The sequence below is a fragment of the Sander vitreus genome, chromosome 18 (assembly GCF_031162955.1).
Source record: "Sander vitreus isolate 19-12246 chromosome 18, sanVit1, whole genome shotgun sequence".
NCBI lineage: Eukaryota > Metazoa > Chordata > Actinopteri > Perciformes > Percidae > Sander > Sander vitreus.
The window spans coordinates 23,711,896-23,736,893 of record NC_135872.1 but is presented as its reverse complement, the minus strand read 5'-3'; the positions used below and the strand labels follow the sequence as shown (position 1 = coordinate 23,736,893).

The window sequence follows — 24,998 nt, the reverse complement described above, 5'->3', positions numbered from 1 at the left end:
TTGAATGGCTTTTTTGAAACTGATTTTTCCCCATTCAAAATCTCCATTGATTGATTAATGCTTCTATAAAGTGTTTTAAGGCTGTATAACCAAGCCAACCAGCTACGAGATGAATTGTGACCATAAAACATTTGATTTGGCTTTGATGAATTATACAGGAGCATTTAATGAGGAGACAATTAGGCAGACAGTACAGTTTAACCACAATGTGTTCCTGAGAGAGTCAGGGTGGGTTCCGGGCCTTGTTGATAAAGCTAGTGGCGGATGGGAAAAAACTGTCCTTGTGACGTGAGGTTTTGGTCCTGATGGACCTCAGCCTCCTGCCAGAGGGGAATGACTCAAAGAGTTTGTGGCCGGGGTGGGAGGGATCGGCCACAATCTTTCCAGCTCGCTTCAGAGTCCTGGTGGCGTACAGGTCCTGGAGCGGCGGCAGATTGCAGCCAATCACCTTCTCTGCAGACCGAATGACACGCTGCGGTCTGCCCTTGTCCTTGGCAGTGGCAGCAGCGTACCAGATGGTGATGGAGGATGTGAGGATGGACTCAGTGATGGCTGTGTAGAAGTGCACCATCATTGTCTTTGGCAGGTTGAATTTCTTCAGCTGCCGCAGGAAGTACATCCTCTGTTGTGCTTTCTTGACGAGGGAGCTGATGTTCAGCTCCCACTTGAGATCCTGGGAGATGGTAGTTCCCAGGAAACGGAAAGACACAGAGGGTGATGGGGGCTAAATATATTGCAGCCGCCGACGCTAAAGCCTAGTTCAGCCTATCTCTCTCTCTCTCTCTCTCTGTCTCTGGGAGGTAGACTAAAATGTGGCTGGCCTACTGACCTCCAAAAGGAGAAGGTCCTGAGACAAAACATTCCCTTATCATGCAGCTGTCTACACTCCTTCAGAGAGACAAACATAATTGTACATGAACAGGTTTGGTTATCAGAGACTGGCCGAATATTCTCGTCCCCTGACCTGCGACCTATGAATGACCTGATGTTGTCTAAGCTTTCCCTTTAGTCTCATCTTACCACAACATGGTGTTTCTGGAAATTCCACCACACCTAACACTAACACCTAATAACGTAAGGTATCTGCGACGAGCGACCACACGTGAGAGAGGACAACAAACATGTCGACCGCAACGGCAGCTGCTGTGCCGTTCATCAGAAGCTTTGGCTTTAAAAACTTAACTTAACTTAAAACAAGGCCCAAAGAAAAGAAGTGCTGAATGCAAAATATGTGGACTCTAGCTCAGAGACTTGTGAGCATCTCTGGTGTTACATTATTATATATATATATATAATATGATTGGATTATCATTATGTATTTGGAGTAGAGCTACTTTAACTTATGTTACATGAGTAAAAGTACAAAGCCTTGTATTTCATATGCCCATCATAGGTTCTCAGGACACTTTACAGATAGAGTAGGTCTAGAACAATTCCCCCCAAGAGCAAGCATTTGGTGCGACAGTGGCTATGAGGCATGTGATTGGCTATTTGTTGGTGACTCAACTTCTTCACTGGATTGAAAAATCTTCAGTTAAAAGAGTCAGGAAATAACCAGATGTGTGATGTCATCTTCTTCATATTCAGCATGAGTATTTATGAATCAAGACTCAAAGAGAGCCCAGACTCAGCTGGTTTTCAGGAGACAGGCAGCTGCTTTTTTGACATCCTGAGACAGCTGTTTGATTTGGTAGACAAATATCTATGGAAAGCTGAAAGGCTCAGCGTGTATGCCAAAGTCCAGCTGGCATGGAGACATGCCCTTGATGCAAATGGTCTTCCAAAACAAAGTCATGACACTAGTGTGTCCCGTAACATCCCCCTTGCGCACGCGCACACACACACACACACACACACACACACACACACACACACACACACACACACACACACACAAACACCACACACCTTGTCCAGCCTGACCCAGTCTTTCTCTGACAGATGTGCTTCTGATGGAGTACAGTCAGATTTTTGTTTGCTAATTGCAGCAGAGATGACTGGTTGATTTTCTGCTTCCTGTATGATTGTAAGTGCAAAGCCAAGGTAAGAGCTTTTTATTCATGTATTGATGTCTTTGTGAGAGATGCTAGATCTTAGTACTTAGCACTGACCTGCACTATAGACAGTATTATTTCTAATACAAAGGTGTTAGTGTAGCACCTCACAATCATGTATATATTAAAAAAAAAAATCTGTCTGATTTGATAAGTTAAATCAGGGGTCAGCAACCTTTACTATAAAAAGAGCCTTTTTTTTAATCTGTCTGGACCCACAAAACATATTTGAGCCTTATAATGAAGGTAGCAGCCTATTACGTCTAAATTAGCCTACTTACATTACTAATAGGTCTAAATGAGCATTTGTTAATATGGTGATGCTTGTTGCTATTTTTATTGCCCTGTCTTTTGACCATTGGATCCAATTCTTAAAAAGTAGATTTGCTCTGCTCTGCTTTCTGCAGCAGTTCTGAAATAGCTCTTTTTCTCTCACCCCCAGCTGGATACTTAGAAAATGCAGTATGCTTGTTCTTGGAAATGTCTTTCAATATGACTTTTGTTTTGATTTGTAATCCATACTTGCCTATGGAAACTCACGACCACTATTGAGGTTTGGCAAAATGTAGAGGATAAGACAGCGTCTATATTTAACTCTGAGTCTGACAGTGGTGCATCTATTATAACATGTTTATCCTAAACTTTACACTTTAATTAACAGCTATCTGCTTTTTCCTTCCAAAGTGTGACAAGCTTATCTTTTGGCTTGTCAGACATGTTTGCATTACTTTGAATTTGGACTTTGAAAACAGACTTTGTCTTTTTTTTTTTGTGACTCTAGTAACTAAGTGCACTATTCACATCCTGCCCACAGCCGATGCAGAGGCCAGTTGCTGTGGTACAGGTCATGTCCACATCATTTGCTTCCTTTCAGCCATTATTTCACTGTGTCTGTATAACACTGGACAGTATACTTTACATACAGAGTAACCACACCAACATACACACACATGTAGGGATGGATATCGCCAATGATTTCCCGAATCAATTCCGTTTCACGAGGTCCCGATTACATTTCACATTCAATATAAATTAGGTTGGGGGAAATTTCAGTATGTAAATGAGATTCTCAGAGAACTTATGCTGTAAATTGTACAACCAAGAAACAACCATTGAATAGTTTTTTTTATAATGCACCAGATTAATGTTTTCAATAAGAACGGACCCCAAAAAAGTTAAAGTCGTTCCTCCTCTCTCTCCCCTTTCATGTCTAAAGCTGGCCTATCTAATAAACGCCTACAAATGCCACAAAAAATTCTTAAAGTACTGGGCGCCTGGGTAGCACCCCTGGTAGAGCGTGCGCCCATATACAGAGGCTTAGTCCTCAACACAGTGGTTGCGGGTTTGATTCCGACCTGCGGCCCACGGCCCTTTTCTGCATGCCATTCCCCCTCTCTCTCCCCTTTCATGTGTAAAGCTGTCCTATCTAATAAAGGCCTAAAAATACCAACAAAAAAAAAAGTTAAAGTACTTTTTACTTTTACATACAATTTCTCGATTTAATGAATCCATATCGGCTCACCCAAAAAAAGATCGATTTAAAATTGGAGAATCGATTATTTTTTTGTTGTTTCTTGGGTTGTTTCTTTGTTTTGATAAATTGTTGATTTTTTTTTCATCTCATTATCATAGTTATTCCACAGACTAACACCCTTTGTCGTAACACAGTGACGTTCTGTATTTGTTCTATTGTTCTATATGTATACATGTATGTTCATTTGTGAGTGTTTGCATTTTCGGTCACCTTGTTCCTTAACACTGCTAATGTTAGTTTACCTTCTCTTTTTTTTTTTTTTACACTACAGAAACAATGTGTTTCAAGGTGTTCTTGTTTCTGTTGGGAGCCGTGTACATCAACTGTCAGGTAAAGATGCTAATCAGTTTAATGTCGTCCATTTCAGTGCAGTGTGCATCAATATAACCTTTCACTGACTAAAACTTTTAGGATATGTTTTTTCTTTGGAATGCTAAAAAGAAGCAATTTATATTATTTTAATTTGACACAAGACACCCATGACAGAAAGACTAATTGTGTTGTTTCCCTCTTCTTGCCATTGTAGATCGTTTCAGCAGGTGAGTCCCTTGGCTACATTAGCTGCTTTCCGACCGGAGGGATTTTTGCAGTTCCTAGAACGTAAAGTTCCTAGAACCCTTTTTTTCTCGTGTTCCGACTAGCCAATTTGGGGATTATTAAGTTCCTCTGGCCACAGTTCCTGGAACTCTTTCAGCTCCTACTTCAGGGCAGGGTCTTTCCCCTTTTCCCTTTTCCGCATAGTGGTGGTTAGATGGCTGTGATTATAATAACAAAAGGTCAGTTCCTATGGCCATTTGGCCAGTGTGAATGCAAATGGAAAAAAAGAGTAGGGGAGAGTAGTTACTAGAACTGTTTAGAAGTGGACTGTTCCTATAACTACATTCCTGTAACTATTTGGTCAGAAAGAGGCTAATGTCATATGGGGCGTTTCAGTTAAATACCTCAGAAAACTTCCACAGATTGGGTCGGGACTAAAGGTCTGGTCTCATCAGCATCTTGATACTGCAGACCTTTGAGGGGCTGAGGGCCAGATAGTCTGAAATAGAGTTACCTGTAGCTATAGCCTATTAGCTGCATTGCAGCATTTACTTACATACTTAACTATTTATAGTTACAAAAAGATACTCTATAATGAAAAATAATAGCGTAATAACTTACGCTTACAGGGAATTTGCCTTAGTGAGTGATGCATACATAAACAAACAATATTAAACATTGATATGGAATGAACAATAAATACAGAAACAAATATATACATACAAAATAACTGCATAAGAAAAAAGAGGCTGAATGGGTTGAGTGCAGAATGTGCGTGGCCTCGTTTCAAAATGTTGTGAACGTCATGTGGATGGATGAAAAGTAATGTTTGTATAATTTATTAATATTTTCTTTTGCTAACAGACACTTACACAGCTAAAAGCCATATTTCACATTACTCTAATTAGTTTTCTTTCTTCTTACAAAGTCTGAATTTCAGTTCCTTGCATTTTTGTTTGCGTTGTTGAGCAGCAACCCTAATTTTTCAGTGTTCACCACAGCATGAGTCTACCACTTACGATTTTATTTAAACCATGCAATCATGTCATTCCAAAATATATTACTGTAATGTATCATGCAGTTAAGTATATTGTATGCCTAGTTTTTTTTAAGATTACTTTTTTTTTTGCATTTAGGCCTTTATTGTGACAGCTCAGACATGAAAGTGGAGAGGCCAGAATAACCCACATTGTGTCGAGGACTGAGCCTCTTTATTTGGGCGCTTACTCTACCACCCAGGAACCCTATTGTATGCCTAGTTTATAGTAGTTCTCTCCACTCTCAACAACTTTAGTCTAGGTGCTCTTGTATGTATTAATTATCTCAACTCAGTTCCTAAAAATACAAAAAGATAACATAAAAATATCTTGTGTTGTGGTTGAAGAAGTCTACATTGCTGAGCTGATGGTGGAAAGTAATGTCACACTGAATGCCCTGACCATCCTGGGGACTTTGAAGAACATAACTGACCTCACAGTGACCATTAATGCTTCTGCCACATATAGCATCTCAGACAGTACACTAGTAGCAGGTATGGTGATGAAGCACTTTCTTTTTTCCGTTATTATTTCAAACAGTTTTTCCTTAATACATTGAGTGTGAAATGGATTGATGTAGGGGGCAGACGTATGAGCAAAACACATGCTGGGGAAAGGATAGCCAGTACACTGTTAACCTAGATTTTGGTTTTAATTAAACTTTTGAGTGGTCATGAATTATTCTTTTATGTTTTATAAAGTTGGCTGGCTAGTTCAGTTAGCTGGCTAACTCATTTGCCTTGTAGAACAGGCCCAGGTTTCTGTAACCAGCCTTGGTTTTTCTCTTTGCAATAGTTTCTGGTTGGTGACAACCTCTTGTAAGACACTTAGCACTTTGCAATTATTTATTTTGGAGAAGTTAGCAAGAGCTTTTTGTCTACACATACACTGCTACAATACGTTGATGATACGCACATTTCTGGTGTTTGGTGTTTTAAGCCCCAAACGTCGTCTTCGGTGCCGACGGTGGGGGCTTAAAACACCATCGAGCCACATTTCTTTCTCCAATGTATGTTCTTTTAGATTTTCTTTTTTTACTATTATCAAAGCTCATAATAGTAAACAGATGTGTAGCCATATTGGACTCTATGCTGTTAATAACCAAAATCAACTATGCCAGTTGTTTAAAAACAGTTCTAGACTTTAAGAATGACTATTGTGCTACTTTTTCCAGAGTGCCTGATTGTTGGAGATGAGACCCAATGCAACTGCAGCACCGGGTACATTTGGAGTAACCAAGTGTGCTACAATTTTAACTGTTGCCGTGAAAGTACTTGCTCCCGAAATGTGTCCAGCATCACACCACTTTGCATTGCCAAAGACAATGGTAACAGCCGTGATGCATGAACAATTCACCTTCTTTCGTTTTGTAGAACTTGTGCTAGTATTTTCTCTTTATTATTTACTGTATTTTAAATGAATGTAACATGATGGAATAAGCATCATTGTAGTCCAAAAGTGTTCCTGCATACTACTTGTTGTAATCTTATATTTTACTTATTCATTCTTTGCTTTTCTCACTTATGGGCAAATATGCTTGTTGAAATCAGAACTGAAACTTATAATGTTTGCAATTAACAGTTCACATCAATGGATCAGTCATCCATCCCACCCCATTATTACCTTCCATAACTACACAGGTACAGCTCACTCTCATCACAAAAGTGTACTTTTACATTATTGAAGATGTTTGTCACTGTAAGATACAAGTCTAATTTCTTCATCTTTTTTTTCAAAGCTTAAAAACAAATTTGGAGAACTGAATGGCTTTGAGTCCCTGAATGTAACCAGTCAGAGGTATTGTACTTTGCAAAGATATGGACCTTTATGTGTCATTTCCTTTTTTTATCAAACAAGACATTTAACTGAAATGAATAGTGCGATGACAACTTTAACTATTTTTGTGCATTGCTAACAAGCTGCTACAGCTTACATTTGTACACTTGATACATTGCCTGTTTTGTCAAAAATATTCCAGCAGTCAAATTTGCTTGAATAAAGCGAGGTGAAAATTTGCCTCGCATTTTGTCTGACCACACCTTAAAGACCCAGTGTATAACGTGTTTAGTTGTTCATTATCAAAATCTGTGTATCCCGTTCACAAACTTTTTCATGAATATTTACCACCACCATCAATTCCAAGTATTCCTTTTGGCTTGAAATTTTACATTTGCAATCGCATGAACTGGGGTAGACGCTCCATATTCATGCGCCATCTTGAAATACGTTAGCCGGTAAGGGACATACAGGACACATTGCTCCGCCTTTTACGTTTTCGCTGTCACATGATAAACTCACAGGTGCTGCTAATGCTGCCGGTATCGTAGCTTCCCGGCCCCGGCAAGTTTGAAGAAGGAAACATGGAGGACCACACGTATTCAAAATCCAAATTTCAAACTTCTTCTTCGCCCAGAAAAAGAAAAAGGATATTGAAAAGAGCAAAAGACTGGCTTTTTGAAGCATGAAGGCTACCGTAGCTGTAATACGTACTTTGAACTGTGTGGTGCGAGAGAGTTGATTGCGATATATGATCTCAACTCTAGATGGCAGAAATTCCTACACATAGGACCTTTAAAAATGAGCATGGGCTACTGCATATTATATAGTGTAACAGACTGTGTTTTTCGGTTTAAACGCTAAGAGTGTCACTGTTTAGACAGTAGTCCAGTTCAGATAAGTGACTGTTGGGTGACACAGATTTCCTGAAGTCAGTGAAGTTAACATGTTGTTAGCTTAGACGCTGTGATGCCTGTCTGCAAGTCTGTAGTTATTGGCATTTCTATCAACCAATCATAAATGGTCTTGGGTGGCTCTAAGCGCCGAACGGAGCAACGGTACCTCTGCAATTAGCCTCGGGAAGGAACTTGTTTTAGTGGAACATTACTCTCGCTTTGCCAGTCTTTCCTCCACAGCGCTGCGGAGGAGGGTCTGGCTAGTCCACACAGCATTCCAGGATGGGGGAGGAACAGGCTCTGGTTTACTGGCATGTCTTTAAACCAATCACAATCGTCATAGGCGGCGCTAAGCCCCGCACGGAGCCCCGGTACCGCTGCAAAATAGCCTTGAGAAGGAACTTGTTTTGGTGGAACATGTGTAAAAGTTGTTCAAAAGTTGTTTTAGGCGGGAAACAGAAAACTCCGATTGGACAGATAGTCTAGCTAGCTGTCTGGATTTAGTCTGCAGAGATCTGAGGAGCAGTTAACCATAGTCCTCAAAAATCGACCAGAGTTTATAATTCCATCACAAAGAAAGCAGAGGTAACGGACATACGGCCGTAAAGAAGGACATACAGCGGAATTTTCAGTGGCACCGGAGCAATCCCGGAAGTGGAAGGTCATAGATATAGACTAGTGGAACATGTGCTCCTTCAAAAGTTGTTTAAGTCGTGCAAGAAAACTCAGATTCGACAGATCTAGCAGCTGTCTCGATTTACCCTTCAGAGATCTGAGGAGGAGTTAACCATGGTAAGGGACATCCGGCGGGACCTCCAGCGACACCAGAACAATCCCGTAAATGAAACGTTGTCGATATAGACTAGCAAGTCCGCTACCTATGAGAGTGAGCCACGGGTGATAACACACTTGTAGTTGGCTGAGAGCTAAGATGGGGCGGCTGTGGTTACTCCTGCAGGGAAGGAAGAAGTGCAGTTTTTGGGATGGGAGGCTAGCGAGCAGGGAGTTTGTTCTTTTGCCGTTGGCTGCAGCCCACAGTAGCCCGTGTTCAGGTCAGAAATAAAGCTGCAAGAAACTAGCTAACATCTCACCGTTTGGTTTTCACCTATGTTGTCAGTTGCAAATCTCATATTACTTTTATCATAAATACAAACTGATATTTTCTTTCTCACTAACCAATGATCTTTCATTGATCTTTTCCCAAATCTTAAATTCTAAGCAACACGGTTGTTGGCTTTGAGGCAACTGTCAGCGTCAAATTTGACACTTCTAAACTTCAAAGCATTGTGACTGACCTGGAATCTACGCTTGCAGCTGTACTTTGGGTCGACACTGTAGGTTAGTAAAGAAGTGTTGTCATTCATTTAGTTTATGCTAACTTTTAACTGTTTCTAAGCTGTGCGTGCATGCGCTTAATAGACTTCTTCTTATCTTCTGTGTTCTGCACTGAGTATATGTGGCCATGATGCATCAGGATTGGGATTAGTTATCTTTGGTTTTTATTTTATTTTTTAAATCCAGTAATCAATCTGTGTGTCTTTGTTTTTTTATATTAAATTATGTATATAGTACAAATATGTGTAAAATGGTGGCCTTACGACATCACTGCCAAACACATTTTCAGGGACTAGTCCATCTTGGGCGTAATAAGCAGCTAATTCACATTTTATCTCCATTTATGCCTTCACTTTCTATTTCCTGACCTGTGTTTATTGCAAATAGATCCGGTTTTACTGTAAACTGCAGTGAACAGCACCTTATTGAAACTGGCTACATGTGTGAGAATATAACATTTAGATGATAATCATTTTAAACTGATCAGCTCCTAATAATAAATGAGGGTATTTTTCAGTTAGAAACCAAAAATGATGATCCTCCTCTAACACATTCAGTGTATTTTTATGCATCAAGAAACCAGGTGAATTAAAGAACTTGGAGAACGCATTGACATGCATTGTAGTAGCAACCTGTTACTGTAGGTCTAAATATTCATATGGGCATGATGGGGAGCCTTCCATGATTATTTTAACTGTACTAATGATTAATGATCTTTGTTTAAATGTTTGTTTTTTGTTGGTGCGTGTCTGTGTCCGAACATACTGACACCACAGTAAGAGATCTGACTTTGGTTTATTTTGTAAGCAGTGTTGGGCAAGTTACTTCCAAAATGTAACACATTATAGATTACTAGTTACTGCCATTTGAGAGTAATTCGTTATATTACAATATTACTGTTTTTTAATTGTAATGCTTTACACTACCTTTGCGTTACTTTTGTAAAGTAGGAGAAAATGAAAATACTCAATTAAAAGTAGGCCTTTCAATTTAATTGAAGTACGGTATAGTTACTTTCCACCGCTGATAAAATGTAATGCTAATATTTACATGTAGCAAGCAATGTTAATATCTGTCAGCTGCTCGGATACACGGCTGTCTGCGCTGATGTACCATTTCCTGTTGGGAAACAGATCTTGTCTGTACCGTCTCTGGTTCTGGCTCTGACTACGGGGAACAGTGACAGTACATCTCGCTTCTACGCAGCGTAAATAACTCCTGAAAATAATGTCCATCTCGCAAATGTATCTGTCTCTGCAGTCGTTTTAACCACCGAATTCCAGCAACAGGAAATAACACTCACAGACTTTTTTTCTGTGCCAAAATGTTTTGCGGTGTTGGTGAAGTAAAAAAAAAAAGCACCACTAAATTTTGGGTTAAAATGCGTTGTAACTCGCGTTACTGAGATTGTAATAGGTATAATGTTTCTGAAATTTTATTACTGCGTTAAAATGCAAATACATTACTGTAATTGCATTACTTTTGTAACGTGTTACTCCCAACACTGGTTGTAAGGATCATTCTTTTTTGCGACTGGACTGTAAACGAGACTAAAGCCCTATTTGCATGGGACTAGTATTACCATGGGACCCCCATGCCTGTGTTTCGTGTAGCTCATTCACACAGGATAAGCAGAGTCTGTATTTTATATGAATTATCCCCCACATATGTCAAGGCAGCTAATAAAACCCTGAATCAGAGAGATTATCACACAACCTCTGTGTTTCGCAAAATATGGCAGGTATTTGCGGTGGAATTTTTACTCAACAAATTACAGACATGGCAGATCCACACGGGATTAAGCTCACAGACGACCTCTGTAATTATTGCAAATTACTAGAGGTCCCCAGGTAATACTAGTCCCGTGTAAATAGGGCTCAAAAGTATAAAATGGTCTTAGAAGCTGGGATAGACAACGTAGTGCAAAAGTGTTGTTTGTTAGAAACATAAGTCCTCTGGCAACATTTTTCTTGAAAATCCACTTTCCCAGTTTTTAAGATGAATTGTCATTGGTCAAACATTAAAATCAATACAATCATCCACTGAGATGCGTGACTATGCATCATGGAGATTGGCCCACAACACGTGAAGGTATCTTGCTCCGTACCAAAGTCTTGGATAGCCAGATGAGGATGATGTAGGGACTCATAGACCAATGGACTGTCATTAAAAAAGGCTATACCTCCTACTTCTAACCTAATCATAATTACTGTATTGCTGTGTACTTATATTGCTTTCTTTACACAGGAATGGTCACCATAGAGTCCCCAAATGATAAAGTGTGCTACGAGTCTTACCCAGTACTGAAATGCACATTTGAGGAGGTGTCAGGGAGTGCTGGCTGGAACATGAGCACGCAGAATCAGCGCTTTGAGCTCAACACAGGCAGTGTGGTGAAACTGGACTACAGCTGTGCCACACAGGAATACAAGTCTTGTGTTGCAGTTACACTCCAGAAGGTGACAGGCCTCTGGTCAGGCGAGTACAAATTAAGGTTGAACTGAGATAAAATACATTTTTGCTAAGAACTTGTTTTGACTTGTGTACTGGTCAGAATTGTAATTACAATAAATGTAAATGTTTTATTTATAGCACCCCCTACATTAGTGTTCTCCAGCAGGGGTGTTTGTAGGATTTGAGGACATTTGGCTTAGCCCAGACCTCAGTTAGAAAAAAACAAGATCTATTTTGATGCTTTTTTATGCACTCTGGCACCTTATGTCATAATCATTGAAAATGTAATGTGTAGCTCAAAAAATGTTCTTTCCTATCCCATAGTGACATAGTTAATATTTGATTGGAATTGTACCTTGTACATTTTTTTATCTGTTCTAAATGTAGTTTGAAAGGTTTATTTTTCAAGTTTTTTTCAGCGTACTCCGGTGGTAACTCAATTCACATTGACAGTACATGCAAATAACTAAAGTCTAGTCAAGAGAACCATCTGGAAGGCTTTAAAGGTCACATATTATGCTTTTCCGTATTTTTGGTCATATCTACCATGTTATAATGTTGGATTTTCCTGTTAAATGTAATAATCATGAGGTAAACATATTTTAGACAAATCCCTGTGAGCTATAACATTCAGAACATTCAGAACACTCCGGTTTCAACAGTTTTTTTCTACTCTTGGTTAAGTCTTACGCATATAGAATCGCAATAGAATTACCGCTAAGAGGGTCTAAAAAGTCACTAAATCTAGAGAGAAACTCACCAAGTTGGCAACAATGTCCACAACGCTACTGCTGAATCGCTCCCTGATTTCCCTAACAACGACGCAAAATCACAACCCGGAGTGCGTTATTAGCGCATAAAAAAAATTTAAAAGGAAAGGAATTTGCGTTAGCTCGTTATTATCTTGTACATTTTGACAGCCTTAATAATATCATAATAGTATATCAGTCACAGGGTTTTTTTTTTCTTAAACTTTTGATTCTATTTCGTATAGGCGTCGCCCTCTAAGCCACGCTATTGGGTTTATCCCTTCGCGCATGCGCAGTCGTGAAGATTTTCTTTCCCGCCCTTGCGTACCGCTCGGGCTTCAACTACGTCCGCAAATACTGTATATAAACAGAGCGGACCCATTGCTCTGCTCCCACTTTTTCTTCAAGCTAGCAGTATGAAAACAAGCTCGACTTCCAGCGGTGTTCGCCTCTGCCCCACCTGCCGGACCTCCATCCCCACTGTGAGACCTGACTCGTCACCATCAGAGATGAGTCCGATGAGGGCGGTGTCGTCCGTAAACTTCAGAAGCTTGACAGACTGGTGACTGGAGGTGCAGCTGTTGGTGTACAGGGAGAAGAGCAGGGGGAAAGAACACAGCCCTGAGGGGATCCGGTGCTGATGGTCTGTGAGTCAGAGATGTGTTTCCCCAGCTTCACATGCTGCTTCCTGTCAGACAGGAAGTCAGTGATCCACCTGCAGGTGGAGTCAGGCACGCCAAAGCTTCACGGAGCTTCGGCCGTTTGTGGAAGAGGCGCTCTCCCAGCCCGGGAAACTGAAGGCTCCCATCTTTTGCTATGCCCCGTTTACCCGGGTTCAATGCGACACAGAAGTGGGCTTCACTTCGGTCCCCCCCCTGGAGCAGAGCCTGGCGTCCATCCTGCTTCCGAAGGCCACTTCTTTCGGCCACCGGAAGCCTATGCCTCCTTCGCCCCAGGATCAGGTATGTGCTCAAGTCACTAACCAGTCACACCAGTGTGCGGCCCAGGGTCTCGCGGCATAGAACAATATAGCTTTGCTAGCCTCCGCCATGGCTATTACTCCAGGAGCTCTTCCTCCGGAGCTAGCCACAGAGATTGGCAAAGCTATGACCGCGATCCTCACCCTGACCACGCCGTCCACGGTGGCGTTGTCCAGAGTCATGGCATGTCAGACTGTGGCCCAGCGAAACATCTGGCTCCACATGACACAGCTACCCACTGACATCAGACGCAAGCTTCTGTACGGCCCCATAGCTCCTGATGGACTATTTGGGCCCTGCCTACAGACAGTCACATCCCATTTGCACCGAGCGGAACGATTTCGAATGCTCAGCTCTTGGAAGGCAGTCGTATGTGTGTTCTGTCTGCTGCCGGGTGCCGTGAGGAGAGCGATGTCCCACATATATGTGTATGTATATGTATAGGCCCTATATATATGTATATATATTTTGTCTCTACCATGCACGCCTACAATCATCCCCCCCACTCTGGGTGGCTGGGAGGAACACGGGCGTCCCATAATTATATCAATCATGTACTACCCTCACCATTCATGCATGCCTGCACTCACGGCTTGGGCCTTACAGCCAGCTAGGCCGAGTCATTACCATAGCAGGCTCCGTTATCAAGATAACGGCTTATCTGATACAGTCTCCTGCATGAGAGAGAAAGAGGGAGCCAGAGAGGGGAAAAAAACGTTTAGCCTATGTTCCACTTGTGGGCTCTGGGTCGCAGGTGGCATTGACTACATCAGCTTACCCTAACCCAATAGTGTGGCTTAGAGGGCGAAGCCTATACGAAATAGAACGATAGTTACGTTATTGTAACTCCAGATTCTATGAGTATAGGTGTAGCCCTCTAAGATTCGGGCCACCTGCTCCGGTTACATTAGCTGAAGAAAAAGCTTATGAGCGGTACGCAAGGGCGGGAAAGAAAATCTTCACGACTGCGCATGCGCGAAGGGATAAACCCAATAGCGTGGCTTGGAGGGCTACGCCTATACCCATAGAATCTGGAGTTACAATAACGTAACTATCATACTTCTGTTTAATGGGTTTGTTTAATTCCAAGACAATCTGCTGGTAAAACATTTGATCTAAGTCCTAAGAAAAAGTCATATCCAGACTTAATGTAAATTTGCCTTCATGTTCCCTGCAGGCACATACGAGTGTGGATTCACCACTGGGTCAGTCAGGCACACAGCAAAGGCACAACTGAATGTGGCACTCTTGCCTGATGTGATCACCTTGACAATCAGCCCTCTTACTGCAGACTGTTCAGAAGTGTCAAACAAAAATTATATAAAGGTCACTGCCACCATCGCAAACAGCACAGACAGCTTTGTCGTTTGGTGGAGCCTTAATGGTGAAGGGAATAACTATGTACAAAACTCAAGTAAGACAAACCTACCAATATCTGTCAAATCTATCTGTCTTGTTTTCTTCTGTTAGCTGCAGCATTAAAACTCTGCCATAACTGATAACTTCAAAGCAAATTTAAATTCACATTTCTGCAAAAAAGATACATTTCCACAACGACAAACCTAACCCTAAAACTAATATCCATTTTCTTTACAGCTAATGGAAATAACCTGGTCTATAATTTTTACGCTGATGTCAATTGCCAGAAAACCACCAACCCACAATATATAAATGTCACTTTTAAGAACACAGTGGGACATTGTATGGAACATACAAGAAGTGCTCGAGTGGATATCCCAGTAATTTATTGTAAATGCTTCTTTACATTTTTTTATTCTCCTAAATCTGCTTTATTTTGAATTTAGCCTATGGTATAATATGTGATATATGCTCACATTGACAGAATAGTGTATTACTTTGTTTTTAGTTACATTTATTATTTAATGATTCCCTATATTTTTCTCCAAGCGGGTGAACCGTTTTGCAGTGAAGATGAGCTATGGCCAAAAACCCCAGCTGGAGCCACAGTGATTAATCGAACATGTGAAGCTGGCAGGGTTGGCTATAAGTCACGCACTTGTCAAGGCACTACCTGGATGTCGGTGTCCTCCTACTGCGTCAGCGAACAGTTGAACAAAGTTTTAAGTTCTGCAGACGTGAGTGTGGCATTACAGCTCATGACTACTGACTTTACTGTCAAAGATTACACATTCACAAGGCAATATTATAATATTGTATTAACTGTATACAAGTTTTTTAACATTTTGAGTAACTTTGAGTAAATTAATGGACCAACAATTTGACAAAAGAAAAGTTCTTTCTCCAAAGTTGTTCTCCAAAAACAAAAGCTTTATAACGTTCTACACAGGATACAGGACACAGGATGACCAATCAAAATTAGTCTCTTTACCGTGCCCCCTTACTGTTCTGAGACTGGGTTTAAATTAGCTTAATGTTAGTTACTCAAAATAAATGGCTTCATCGAAAACATTATAAATTACACTTAAAAACGCCAACCACGTTATGCTAGACAGCTAGCTTGCTAATGTAAACAAAGTACATACTGTTTGTTACCAAAATGTAATGTTATTATTCGTAACCCAAGTTACTGTGAGATGGACTCCAATATTGTAATATTTAGGAATCTGAGATAAATTCACATTTCTAGCTAGCTAATTTCTGAATATTGCAGTGACCTGATGCCAACTAAATATCTTAAAACTCCACACCTACATTGATTTTGTGTATTGAAACGATAAACAATATGATGAAATGGTCTACTTTTTATTTTTAGCATTACTCTGTGTAAAGCCTTCGCATATAAAACCTTATAATTCCATATATAAAAGGAAAATGAGTTGTCTGAGTTTGATTTGTCCACTTCGTCTTGAAACCCCCCTTTGAAATTTGATTGGACTTTAAAAATATATATGTTTTGTCTTTAGGAAGCCTGTTATTTTGAACACTAAAACAGAACTTTTTCTTTATCAGTTTTGCTGTCTAGGATGTAACAAATCAGTATCTTAAACCACTCAGATTGCAGATGGAACCTTATCATCTCAAGCTCACAACTGTTTAGACCCCATCAACATTTTGTGTTGGAGATGTAATTTGTATGCTTTTGGTCATTGTTACAGATACTGTTTTTTTCTTCTTTTTTCTAGAACTTTGTGAAAGGACTAGGGGCTACCCAGGATGTGGCCATGGCTATATTTTCAGGACTTAAGAACAGCTCTACTGCTCTATTGGCCTCTGATTACAGTAGCTCTATGGCCGACATTAGAGCTTCCGTCAATGTTCTGGATGCGATGTCCACTGGATCAAAAAATGTTGCCTTGCAAGATACTCTCTTTCCTGTAAGCCCCTGTTGATTATTATTTATTTTACTGTAATACATGTAGAGTTTTGGGATTGAAGGTTTATGCTTGACTTTGGAAAATGCTGTTTGAAAAAAGAAAAATTTCACACAAGGTCACACGTAGGCTACTTGTTTTTAATATTTCTTTACCTCCATGGGACCATCTGTTATCGCGTGACCAAAATTCTACACCGAGGTCACGTGATAAAAGATAGTCCCATGGGTTTCAAACATTCAAGATCACGAGAACAGAAAGAGGATGATAAGCTGCCGTTCCAAGACAAATGTAGCACCATTGCCACATTTGATAGTTTTTCCCTGCAGTGAGGCACACCAGTGTGGGACACCTAGATTCCATGAAAAGCCATTAGCTGAGTAGCTTTCACTCTACTACTCTTTTTATGGAAACAAGTCTTGTGGCACCTTTGACCTCAATTGAAGGCAGCCCAGCATTCCACGTAAACAACTAGTTCACACTCCCAACTTGTGAAACACTGCGGCTTGGTCAGTGGCCCTTAGCCTCTGTATGGGACGCACCAAATCTGCATACGGTTGGGGTGGTGTATGGGTCAAACAACATAGAACTTTCACCCAGAAGACATGTTTTTTTAACCCCACCCAGGATTTTTTCCCAACCCTAACCAAGTGGTTTTACCCAGAGCTTTAAAAAATGGGGTTCCGACCCAAAGTGTCAAAAATTGCCACAAGGTCCTGACCATGCACGTTGAAAAATGATGCCAAGGGGATACCCAGAGCATGAAAAAGTTACAACAAGGGGTCCTAAACCAAGCGTCAGTATTTGTTGGGAGAGATAATGTCTTGACATAACTACTTAACTCACACATCACAATATCCAAAGGCCAACTGATACAACGCGTGACCATAGAAATAAAATGGATAGAAAGGCCATTGAACTATTTGCCGTGGTCATTTGATTAGTACACAACAAAATGGCGATTGTTATCTTAATTGTCATGGTTGCACCACGCGTCAGAGGGGCTGTAAACTGTGTCAAAACTCGCTGGGAGGAGAGTCCATGGATGTATTATGGGCCAGACACAGCTCTGGAGACGTTCGCCAGAGCTGCGAGGAGTGAGGAGGAGAGACAGTTAGACCCAGCCTGCGGTTCGACTCATTTTCTATAACCAATGCAGCATGTAGCCAGCCGGCAGAGAACTTGTTAGTTGATTAGTGCTAGACTCGATGCAAATACTGAAAGTAATGATCGAAAACTACCAAGGTTATCATTTTAATTATTGATTTAATACATGAAAGAAAGTTAAGTTAATTAGGTTAATTAGCAACAACATAACCGGCGAAAGCAACTTACAACAACTGCAAAAATGTGAAGCTGCTAGCTAAATATTTGGTCACTTGAGTTAAGCAAATCCGTGCATTTTGGTAATCTGAGTGTCAGAACTCACACCAGTTTTGCCCATTTCATTTTTCACTCTTTCTAATTTTCATTAGCGTATGCAGTGAACTTTTAGGCTGAGGTAAAGGACAGCAGTGCTGCAACACTAATGTTTTGCATTAAAGTAGGACTAGATCATCACGATACTGATCTTTTGATTGGCTAGTTAAAGGTGCAATATGTAATACTGACAGCTAGTGTTTAAAATAGTTACTGCAGTACAAATTCAAAATACTGGAGAGAGTCGTCTCCCCTGCCGCTGACAGGCACACTTTTTTGGCTTAGAATTACTATAGGAACCACTAAAAACACAACAACCTCGCTGTCCTTTTCCACCCGACGGAAAGACACTTCCTCGGCTTAGAATTATAGTGAGAACCGCTAAAGATAACGCTACCTTGCTGTCCTCTTCACCCAACTAAACACACTTAATTGGCTTAGAATTACAGCAACAATCACTAAACACACTGCAAACTCCTCTTTTCCCGATTTACAGCCCCTCCTCTCTTGGCTTAAAATAAAACGGCTACGGCTAACGGCTACGGTTGTTGAACAGGCTACACGTTGTAAACAGCCGTGGCCCACTTGCCTGGTCCTCCAGTAACGTTAGCTAGCAGTCAGCAGGGTTAGCATGGCGGCGTTAGCCAGGACCAGTCGGGATCACTTTACTGGCTGTGTCTCTTAAGGTGACCAGATTTCCCGGAACTAAAACCGGGACACTTTGCGCGTGATCGTAGTGCTTGTGCACGCACACGCTTTTTAACGTGAACATGTGCCAGCCCAGGTCAAACATCGACACAGACAGTAACTTCATTATTTTGATTGTAGGCTCCTCATCTAATAATAACAGTGTTTTTTCCTGTAAAATTAACAAAATTGCAGCAACAGCCTTTTTCAGTTTAGTGTGAGATTTATGTTGAGATTTTTTCTAAAAAAGATTGTTGAAGTGTTATTTATTCCAGTAACACCAAAAGAATTAAAATGATTTATTGAAAGCATTTTAAGCATTAAACACTTCATTTCCTGCATTTCAATTTTCATGCACCTATTTCTACCTTTTTCTGAATCAATGTATGCTGCAAATATATTTATGTAAAGAGAAACATAGATTATAATCCAAATATAAAAACATAATGGAAAATATTGAAGTAAGGCTCTCAGGCATTCTGTATGGCTTTCATCTATTTATTCTCCTGTAGATCGACTTTTCTAATTATATCTAAGTCAGCACATATGTATATATTACATTACATATATATTACAAGAATAAAGTCACTATATTTCAGAAAATAATCTACCTGCACCATAGTCTGCTGTGCATTAAGTGATTGCTCTTCTGATACGGTAGATCTCAGACCTGACAGACACAGAGCCCCGTTTGGGTCTCTGGTCTCTGAATGAGACATAGGCACACGTGGGTGCTCAGTATTTTCCGTGAGTGCTCGAGCTCCGGAGCACCCACGGAAAATACTGCGCACCCACGTGTGCCAGACTGCCAGTAGGCTACATTCATTTAAAATTAAACATTGCAGTTGGTGCTAAGTGGAGCGTCTGTCATAGTGTGATTGGTTATGTCGGTGGCATTGATTCTTAATTTTCACGAAGATGATCGAGGTTACGTGTCAGTTAAACTTTTCATCTCCAATCCTATCTGTATTTGTGAGAAGTGGCGCTGTCCAGCACCCACGGAGGAAAGTATTAACACTTTTCAATAGACTGAAAACGTCACGTCACAGGAACTTCAAACTAAATCATTAGTATTGCGCTCCTAAACTTTGTGTTGATGGCATCAATGTATTAGACTGATTTGGCTATGATTCCTCCAAAAATTAAACCTTTCACAGGGCTTTCCTCATGTAGAGACAGACAACTGGACGAAGTTACATTCGGGGCTACACTCAAAACATTTGGGGCTGAAGCACCGGCAAAATTGGCAGACGCCGCTCCTGGTGTAAACCGGTACATTTTAGCGTCCCAACAGGCTTTTATCAGGACTCGGGACACGCAATTCAAAATCGGTACTGTACTGGTCAAACCGGGACGTCTGGTCACCCTACTCTAGCTATATAATTCAATGTGAGTACACGAATGTTGAAATGACATAAAATGCCCTGATAAATTAGCCTGAAGCTAATGCTTACCTATTCAGGAGGAAATTAGCCAACTCGGCGATGCTGTCTCCATCTTCCAAATACATCTCCAATATTTACCCGGGGTTTGTTACGTCTCTGGTCACACAACTGTTAGAAACATGCCGGGTTAATCTATCTCTGTTGATCCTGTTCATTTGTTTGCTGACGTTACAGCTGTAGCGCGCTGGGTTTACATTTTTTTAAGATTTATTTTGGGCATTTTAGGCCTTTATTTTTGATAGGACAGCTGAAGACATGAAAGGGGAGAGAGAGGGGGAACGACATGCAGCAAAGGGCCGCAGGTCGGAGGGGAACCCGGGGCCTCTGCGTCAAGGAGTAAACCTCTATATATGGGCAGATAGTATTTCAACTTAGCACGTTTCCTTAATATCTGATGAGCCATTGGGGTAATTTTTGGATTTATTACAGTAAATATATTACATATTGGACCTTTAAGACATCCCTACTGTAGATAAACTTTGTCTTAGCACTGATTTTTGTTTTATTCTTCTGTTTCAGGATTTTGTTAACGCAGCAAGCAATATGTTGAACAAGACCTGGGATGGGGCCAACGATTCTGTTGTTCAGACCATCTCATCGACCTACCTTCAGTCTGTGGAGGGTCTGGTGAAGAATATCAAGGTCAACACGAGCAATGGAATGAACAGTTCTAATTTAGACCTCAAATTCTGCTCTAGGAGTGACTGTAATATTTCTGTGTTTAACATTAACGTGAATCTGAACAAGACCAATGGAATAATGAAAACTGTTGCTGTGAAAAATCTAATGGATAAATTAAAACACAACTCCGAAATGGACTCAACCAGCCTCTTAATATCGGCCACACTTGAGAACAACAATGATTCATCTTTAGAAATTCGACTGCAGTTCCCCCAGAAGCTGCTGAATCACAAAACTAAACCTGTCTGTGTCTTCTGGAACACCACAGACGGGGAATGGTCGAGTGTGGGATGCACTGCCAAAACTAGTGATGGTAACCTCACAGTCTGCGAATGCAACCACCTGACTTCGTTCTCTGTCCTCATGGCCAAGAGAGATATATCTAATCCAATCCTAGATTTGATTACCAATGTGGGCTTGGGTGTGTCCATCTGCTCCTTGCTGATCTTCCTCATCGTTGAGTCTCTAGTGTGGTCGGCTGTGGTCAAGACCAACCTTTCCCATTTCCGTCACACAGCCATAGTGAACATTGCCATATTCCTCTTGCTCGGTGACTGCAGTTTCTTGGCTTCCACCTCTCCTCAGACTCTCAGCGAAACCTGGTGCCTAGTTTTGACATTATGCAAGCACCTGTTTTTCTTGGCCATGTTCAGCTGGATGCTGTGCATGAGTGTCATGCTCGTCCACCAGCTCATCTTCGTCTTCAGCCCGCTGAGGAAAAGAGTCTTCATGTTCTTCTCCAGCATCGCAGGCTATGTTTGCCCAATGTTAATAGTGGGATCCAGCTATGTGTATTGCAAATACACCAACAAGCCCTACTATGATAAGAACACATGCTGGCTAGTTTATGGCAGTCTTTTGGAGGGTTCCTTGCATGCTTTCATCCTACCTATTGGAACTGTTATTTTGACAAACCTCTTTTCCATGGTGGTCGTCATTCTTACGCTCTTGAAGTCCTCGGCCTCTGAGGGCAGCAAGGCAGATGACAAAGAGACAGCCAAAAGCATCCTTAAAGTGGTGGTCTTTCTAACGCCTGTCTTTGGAGTAACATGGGTTATTGGCTTCGGTATGCTCCTACTGGAAGATTACCCTACAATGCTTAATATTGCTAGCTACAGTTTTACCATCCTCAATTCATTCCAGGTAATTTGAAAGCCACAGTGAGAAATGATGGTTGGTCTTCAAGCTACAAGCCACTAGAGTAGCCGCTACATTAGCCACTACTATTATAACACACTGTTCACGGAAGGCTGGTATCATGTCAACTGTTTTGTTGTCATTACTTAGAATTCCTCATGGGGGTAGCAGAAACTACACACTATAGCTTTAAAAATATCATTATGAAAATAAAACCTGTGGCCCTTCATTTCTTTTCTTGCAGGGCCTTTTCCTTTTAATAACAGGAGTTTTTGCAGAGCAGAAGGTAAGTTTGTCATTTTATATATGGGACGATATCTATCATGCTCTATCAGTGTCAAATATCCAGTGGTCATAAGTAAGGATTCTCACCTGTGTTTGGGTTTGATGCATGGGGCCCTAAGTTGTTCCCAATTATGTTGTTGTTTAGTATTTACCAAATGCCCAGTTTCTTACAGCTATTTCTGTAATTATTTACAGGTTCGCGAGGAATTGTTTAAGATCATAATGGTAAGTTTACCATGAGGACTATCCAGAATTACACCATAAAATGATGGAAACGTGTACCATAACTCTGTTTCATTCCACCCCCAGGGAAAATCAAAAGGAAAAACTGAGAGCACTAAGAATTTGAATTCAATCACATACACAAAAGACAAATGAAGACCAAGGTCAGTCTTATATTAAGTCATTAATAGTCGACGACACAAATTCAATAAGCATTGCATGTCATACCTTTAGATGCATTTAAAGTGAAAGGCTGCTTGTTCTGCTCGGGTTTCTGCAACACTGACTTGCTGTCTTAAAACCTGCTAACCGTCTGTGTTGACTGTCTGGGGTTTGAGCTCTCCACTTTTGAACAAAATTCAAACTTTGAGCATCAAACACTTCATTTTCTGCAATCTGGCGAATTTTTCTGCAACAATTTGGGTTTTTTCTGCATTAAGTTATGTTTCAAATGTCTCTATTTATGTAAAGGAAATTCTAATAGGTTTTTGGGGTGGGTTGCGCTGCAGTTTTGAATATTGGGGGGATTGTAACCCGGCCATCCCCCCTGTAAATTACGCCTATGGAAATGAGTCTGTCAGTTTAAATAGCAATGAATCACTTTTTCTTCCACATGTAAGCAGAAAATATATTTTGTGAGTTTGGGAATCTAGGCTTTAAATGTTCTACATTGTGTCTCCAACACTTGTTCATCTCTTTTCATTTCAGATTATGGAGAAGGAAATGGCAACTCATATGTACTATATGCAGCACCACTTGTAGCCTACAACTCTTAAGAGTCAATATATTCATTAGACCAGGGGTCGGCAACCATAGTCCCGCGTGCCCCCATTGGCACGTAGTGGCTCAACCAACGGCACCCTAGCAATAAGTGCAAGAGAGTTTTTTGGAAATGTTCCAATCCCCATGCCAAATGAGCTCTTTCACAGCCATTTGCAGGAGCACAGCCTGTTATTTACGATAGTTTTTCCCATCCGCATTCAGTGACTACCAGCCCTACGCTCTCTACTCTATGCCTCTGATTGGCTAGTACTTTTTGGCTTCTTCACAGAATGCGGTGCAATGGAAAAAAAAATAACACGGTGGCAGGCTTAATGCAGATATGGCAAACTGATTAACAAGAACATTTGAAAATGGCAATTCCTATTAAAAAGGTTGCTGAACCCTGTACTAGACAGTAACAAACATGTTTATCTGTGTTTTAAGCCCCCAACGTCTCTAATCCCTTCCAGGCAGCGCTGGAAGGGATTAGGGTTAGGCAATGGTTATGGTTTGGGTTAGGGTTAGGGTTAAGGTTAGTGTTAGGTGCCTGAAGTCAACGGTCGCAGCGCTGCCTTGAAGTCGATTAGGCAATGGTTATGGTTTGGGTTAGGGTTAGGTGTAAGGTTAGGGTTAGGTGCCTTGAAATCAACGGTCACGGCACTGCCTGGAAGGAGACGTTGGGGGCTTAAAACACCATCGAGCAACAAACATATAGATGAATATTGTAAAACTAGGTTAATTGTCATATAAAGTAAATATAACACTGATGTTTTGATCATTTTTCTTGATTTTGTAGAATTGACCATTATTAATAGTAGTAGGACTAGCGCTGATGGTCATCATCCTCAGCTGAGGCTGACAAAGATTTCACATTAAGTCAAATCCTGCTGTAGGAAGTTGTATGAAATTTAGCTATGTTTTTTTCTTAAGAGTAAAGCAGATACAGATTATTTATGATTTGCATTATAAGTGCCATAGAGTGACACACAATACTGAACTGTTATTGTATAGCTTTAAGGGAAGGCTTTGGATCCATAGTGACTCAAAGCATTTCACTTAAAAGGTACTTTTGGTATTTTTTAACCTGGATCCTATTTTCCCATGCGTTGGTTTGTAAGTAACTAATGTGAATAAAATTTTTTGAAATTGGTCCAGTATTGAGCGAGAAAGCTGTAACTGGCAGCAACGAACCGGGCTGCAATTTAATCCTATAGGGCAAATATGCATCCTCAATTTCGGCCACTAAAAGTGCTGTTTTTGCCACCGACAGGCTCAGATTATAATTCTTAAGTATGTGAAAACATAATGGAAAGGATCCCTACAGAGAAAGACATTTTTGTTAGAGTAAAATCCTTTTTGTTTAACCAGAAACAGCTCCGAAATTGCAAACTTCAAAGATTGTTGTCTCATCAGTCACTCAGACACAAAAACTTAGGAAAAAAGGGTCCAGGTTGAAAAACAAACTAAGTGAACCTTTCATTATTTGAGGTGAATTATGTAAACCTATATTGAGTTGACTGTATAATAGAACATAGATTTTGGCTTGGTTTGATAATGTTGATCGAAAGGAAAGTCTGTAAATCTACACTATTGCAAGTGAACTATAACCTCTGTACTTTGTGTTTTGCGTATGTATCTAAAAAGATGTATTGAAATAAATTAATATAATGTCTTTTATTGTTCATTACACTATGCATTACTCCAAATTTTCAATC

At 40.6% G+C, this 24,998-nt stretch overlaps 1 protein-coding gene across 4 annotated transcripts; it reads left to right on the top strand.

Annotated features, from left to right (window-relative positions):
• Positions 1–1,902: 1,902 nt before the first annotated feature.
• On the top strand, positions 1,903–24,965 carry adgrf3b (adhesion G protein-coupled receptor F3b). Of its 4 annotated transcripts, none has more exons than XM_078274771.1 (19): positions 1,903–2,043; positions 2,869–2,898; positions 3,860–3,918; positions 4,115–4,127; positions 5,510–5,656; positions 6,337–6,489; positions 6,744–6,802; positions 6,901–6,959; positions 9,054–9,172; positions 11,417–11,647; positions 14,530–14,766; positions 14,949–15,101; positions 15,261–15,448; positions 16,457–16,648; positions 20,716–22,020; positions 22,259–22,300; positions 22,495–22,524; positions 22,609–22,685; positions 23,230–24,965. In XM_078274771.1, exons 3-18 carry the CDS (start codon positions 3,865–3,867, stop codon positions 22,675–22,677), a joined length of 3,051 nt encoding a protein of 1,016 aa, XP_078130897.1. In that variant the 5' UTR covers positions 1,903–2,043; positions 2,869–2,898; positions 3,860–3,864; the 3' UTR covers positions 22,678–22,685; positions 23,230–24,965. The 4 variants fall into 4 exon arrangements, with proteins under 4 accessions (XP_078130897.1, XP_078130896.1, XP_078130895.1 ...); XM_078274770.1 differs by having other exon boundaries at positions 2,836–2,898; XM_078274769.1 differs by lacking the exon at positions 2,869–2,898 and having other exon boundaries at positions 1,904–2,026.
• Positions 24,966–24,998: the final 33 nt, after the last annotated feature.

Excerpts from the sequence above, each read along its gene's own strand:
- adgrf3b (XM_078274771.1), top strand. The coding sequence starts at position 3,865 with ATGTGTTTCAAGGTGTTCTTGTTTCTGTTGGGAGCCGTGTACATCAAC. Across the intron at positions 5,657-6,336 it reads AGACAGTACACTAGTAGCAG|AGTGCCTGATTGTTGGAGAT; the intron begins GTATGGTGATGA and ends TACTTTTTCCAG. Across the intron at positions 11,648-14,529 it reads GGTGACAGGCCTCTGGTCAG|GCACATACGAGTGTGGATTC; the intron begins GCGAGTACAAAT and ends TGTTCCCTGCAG.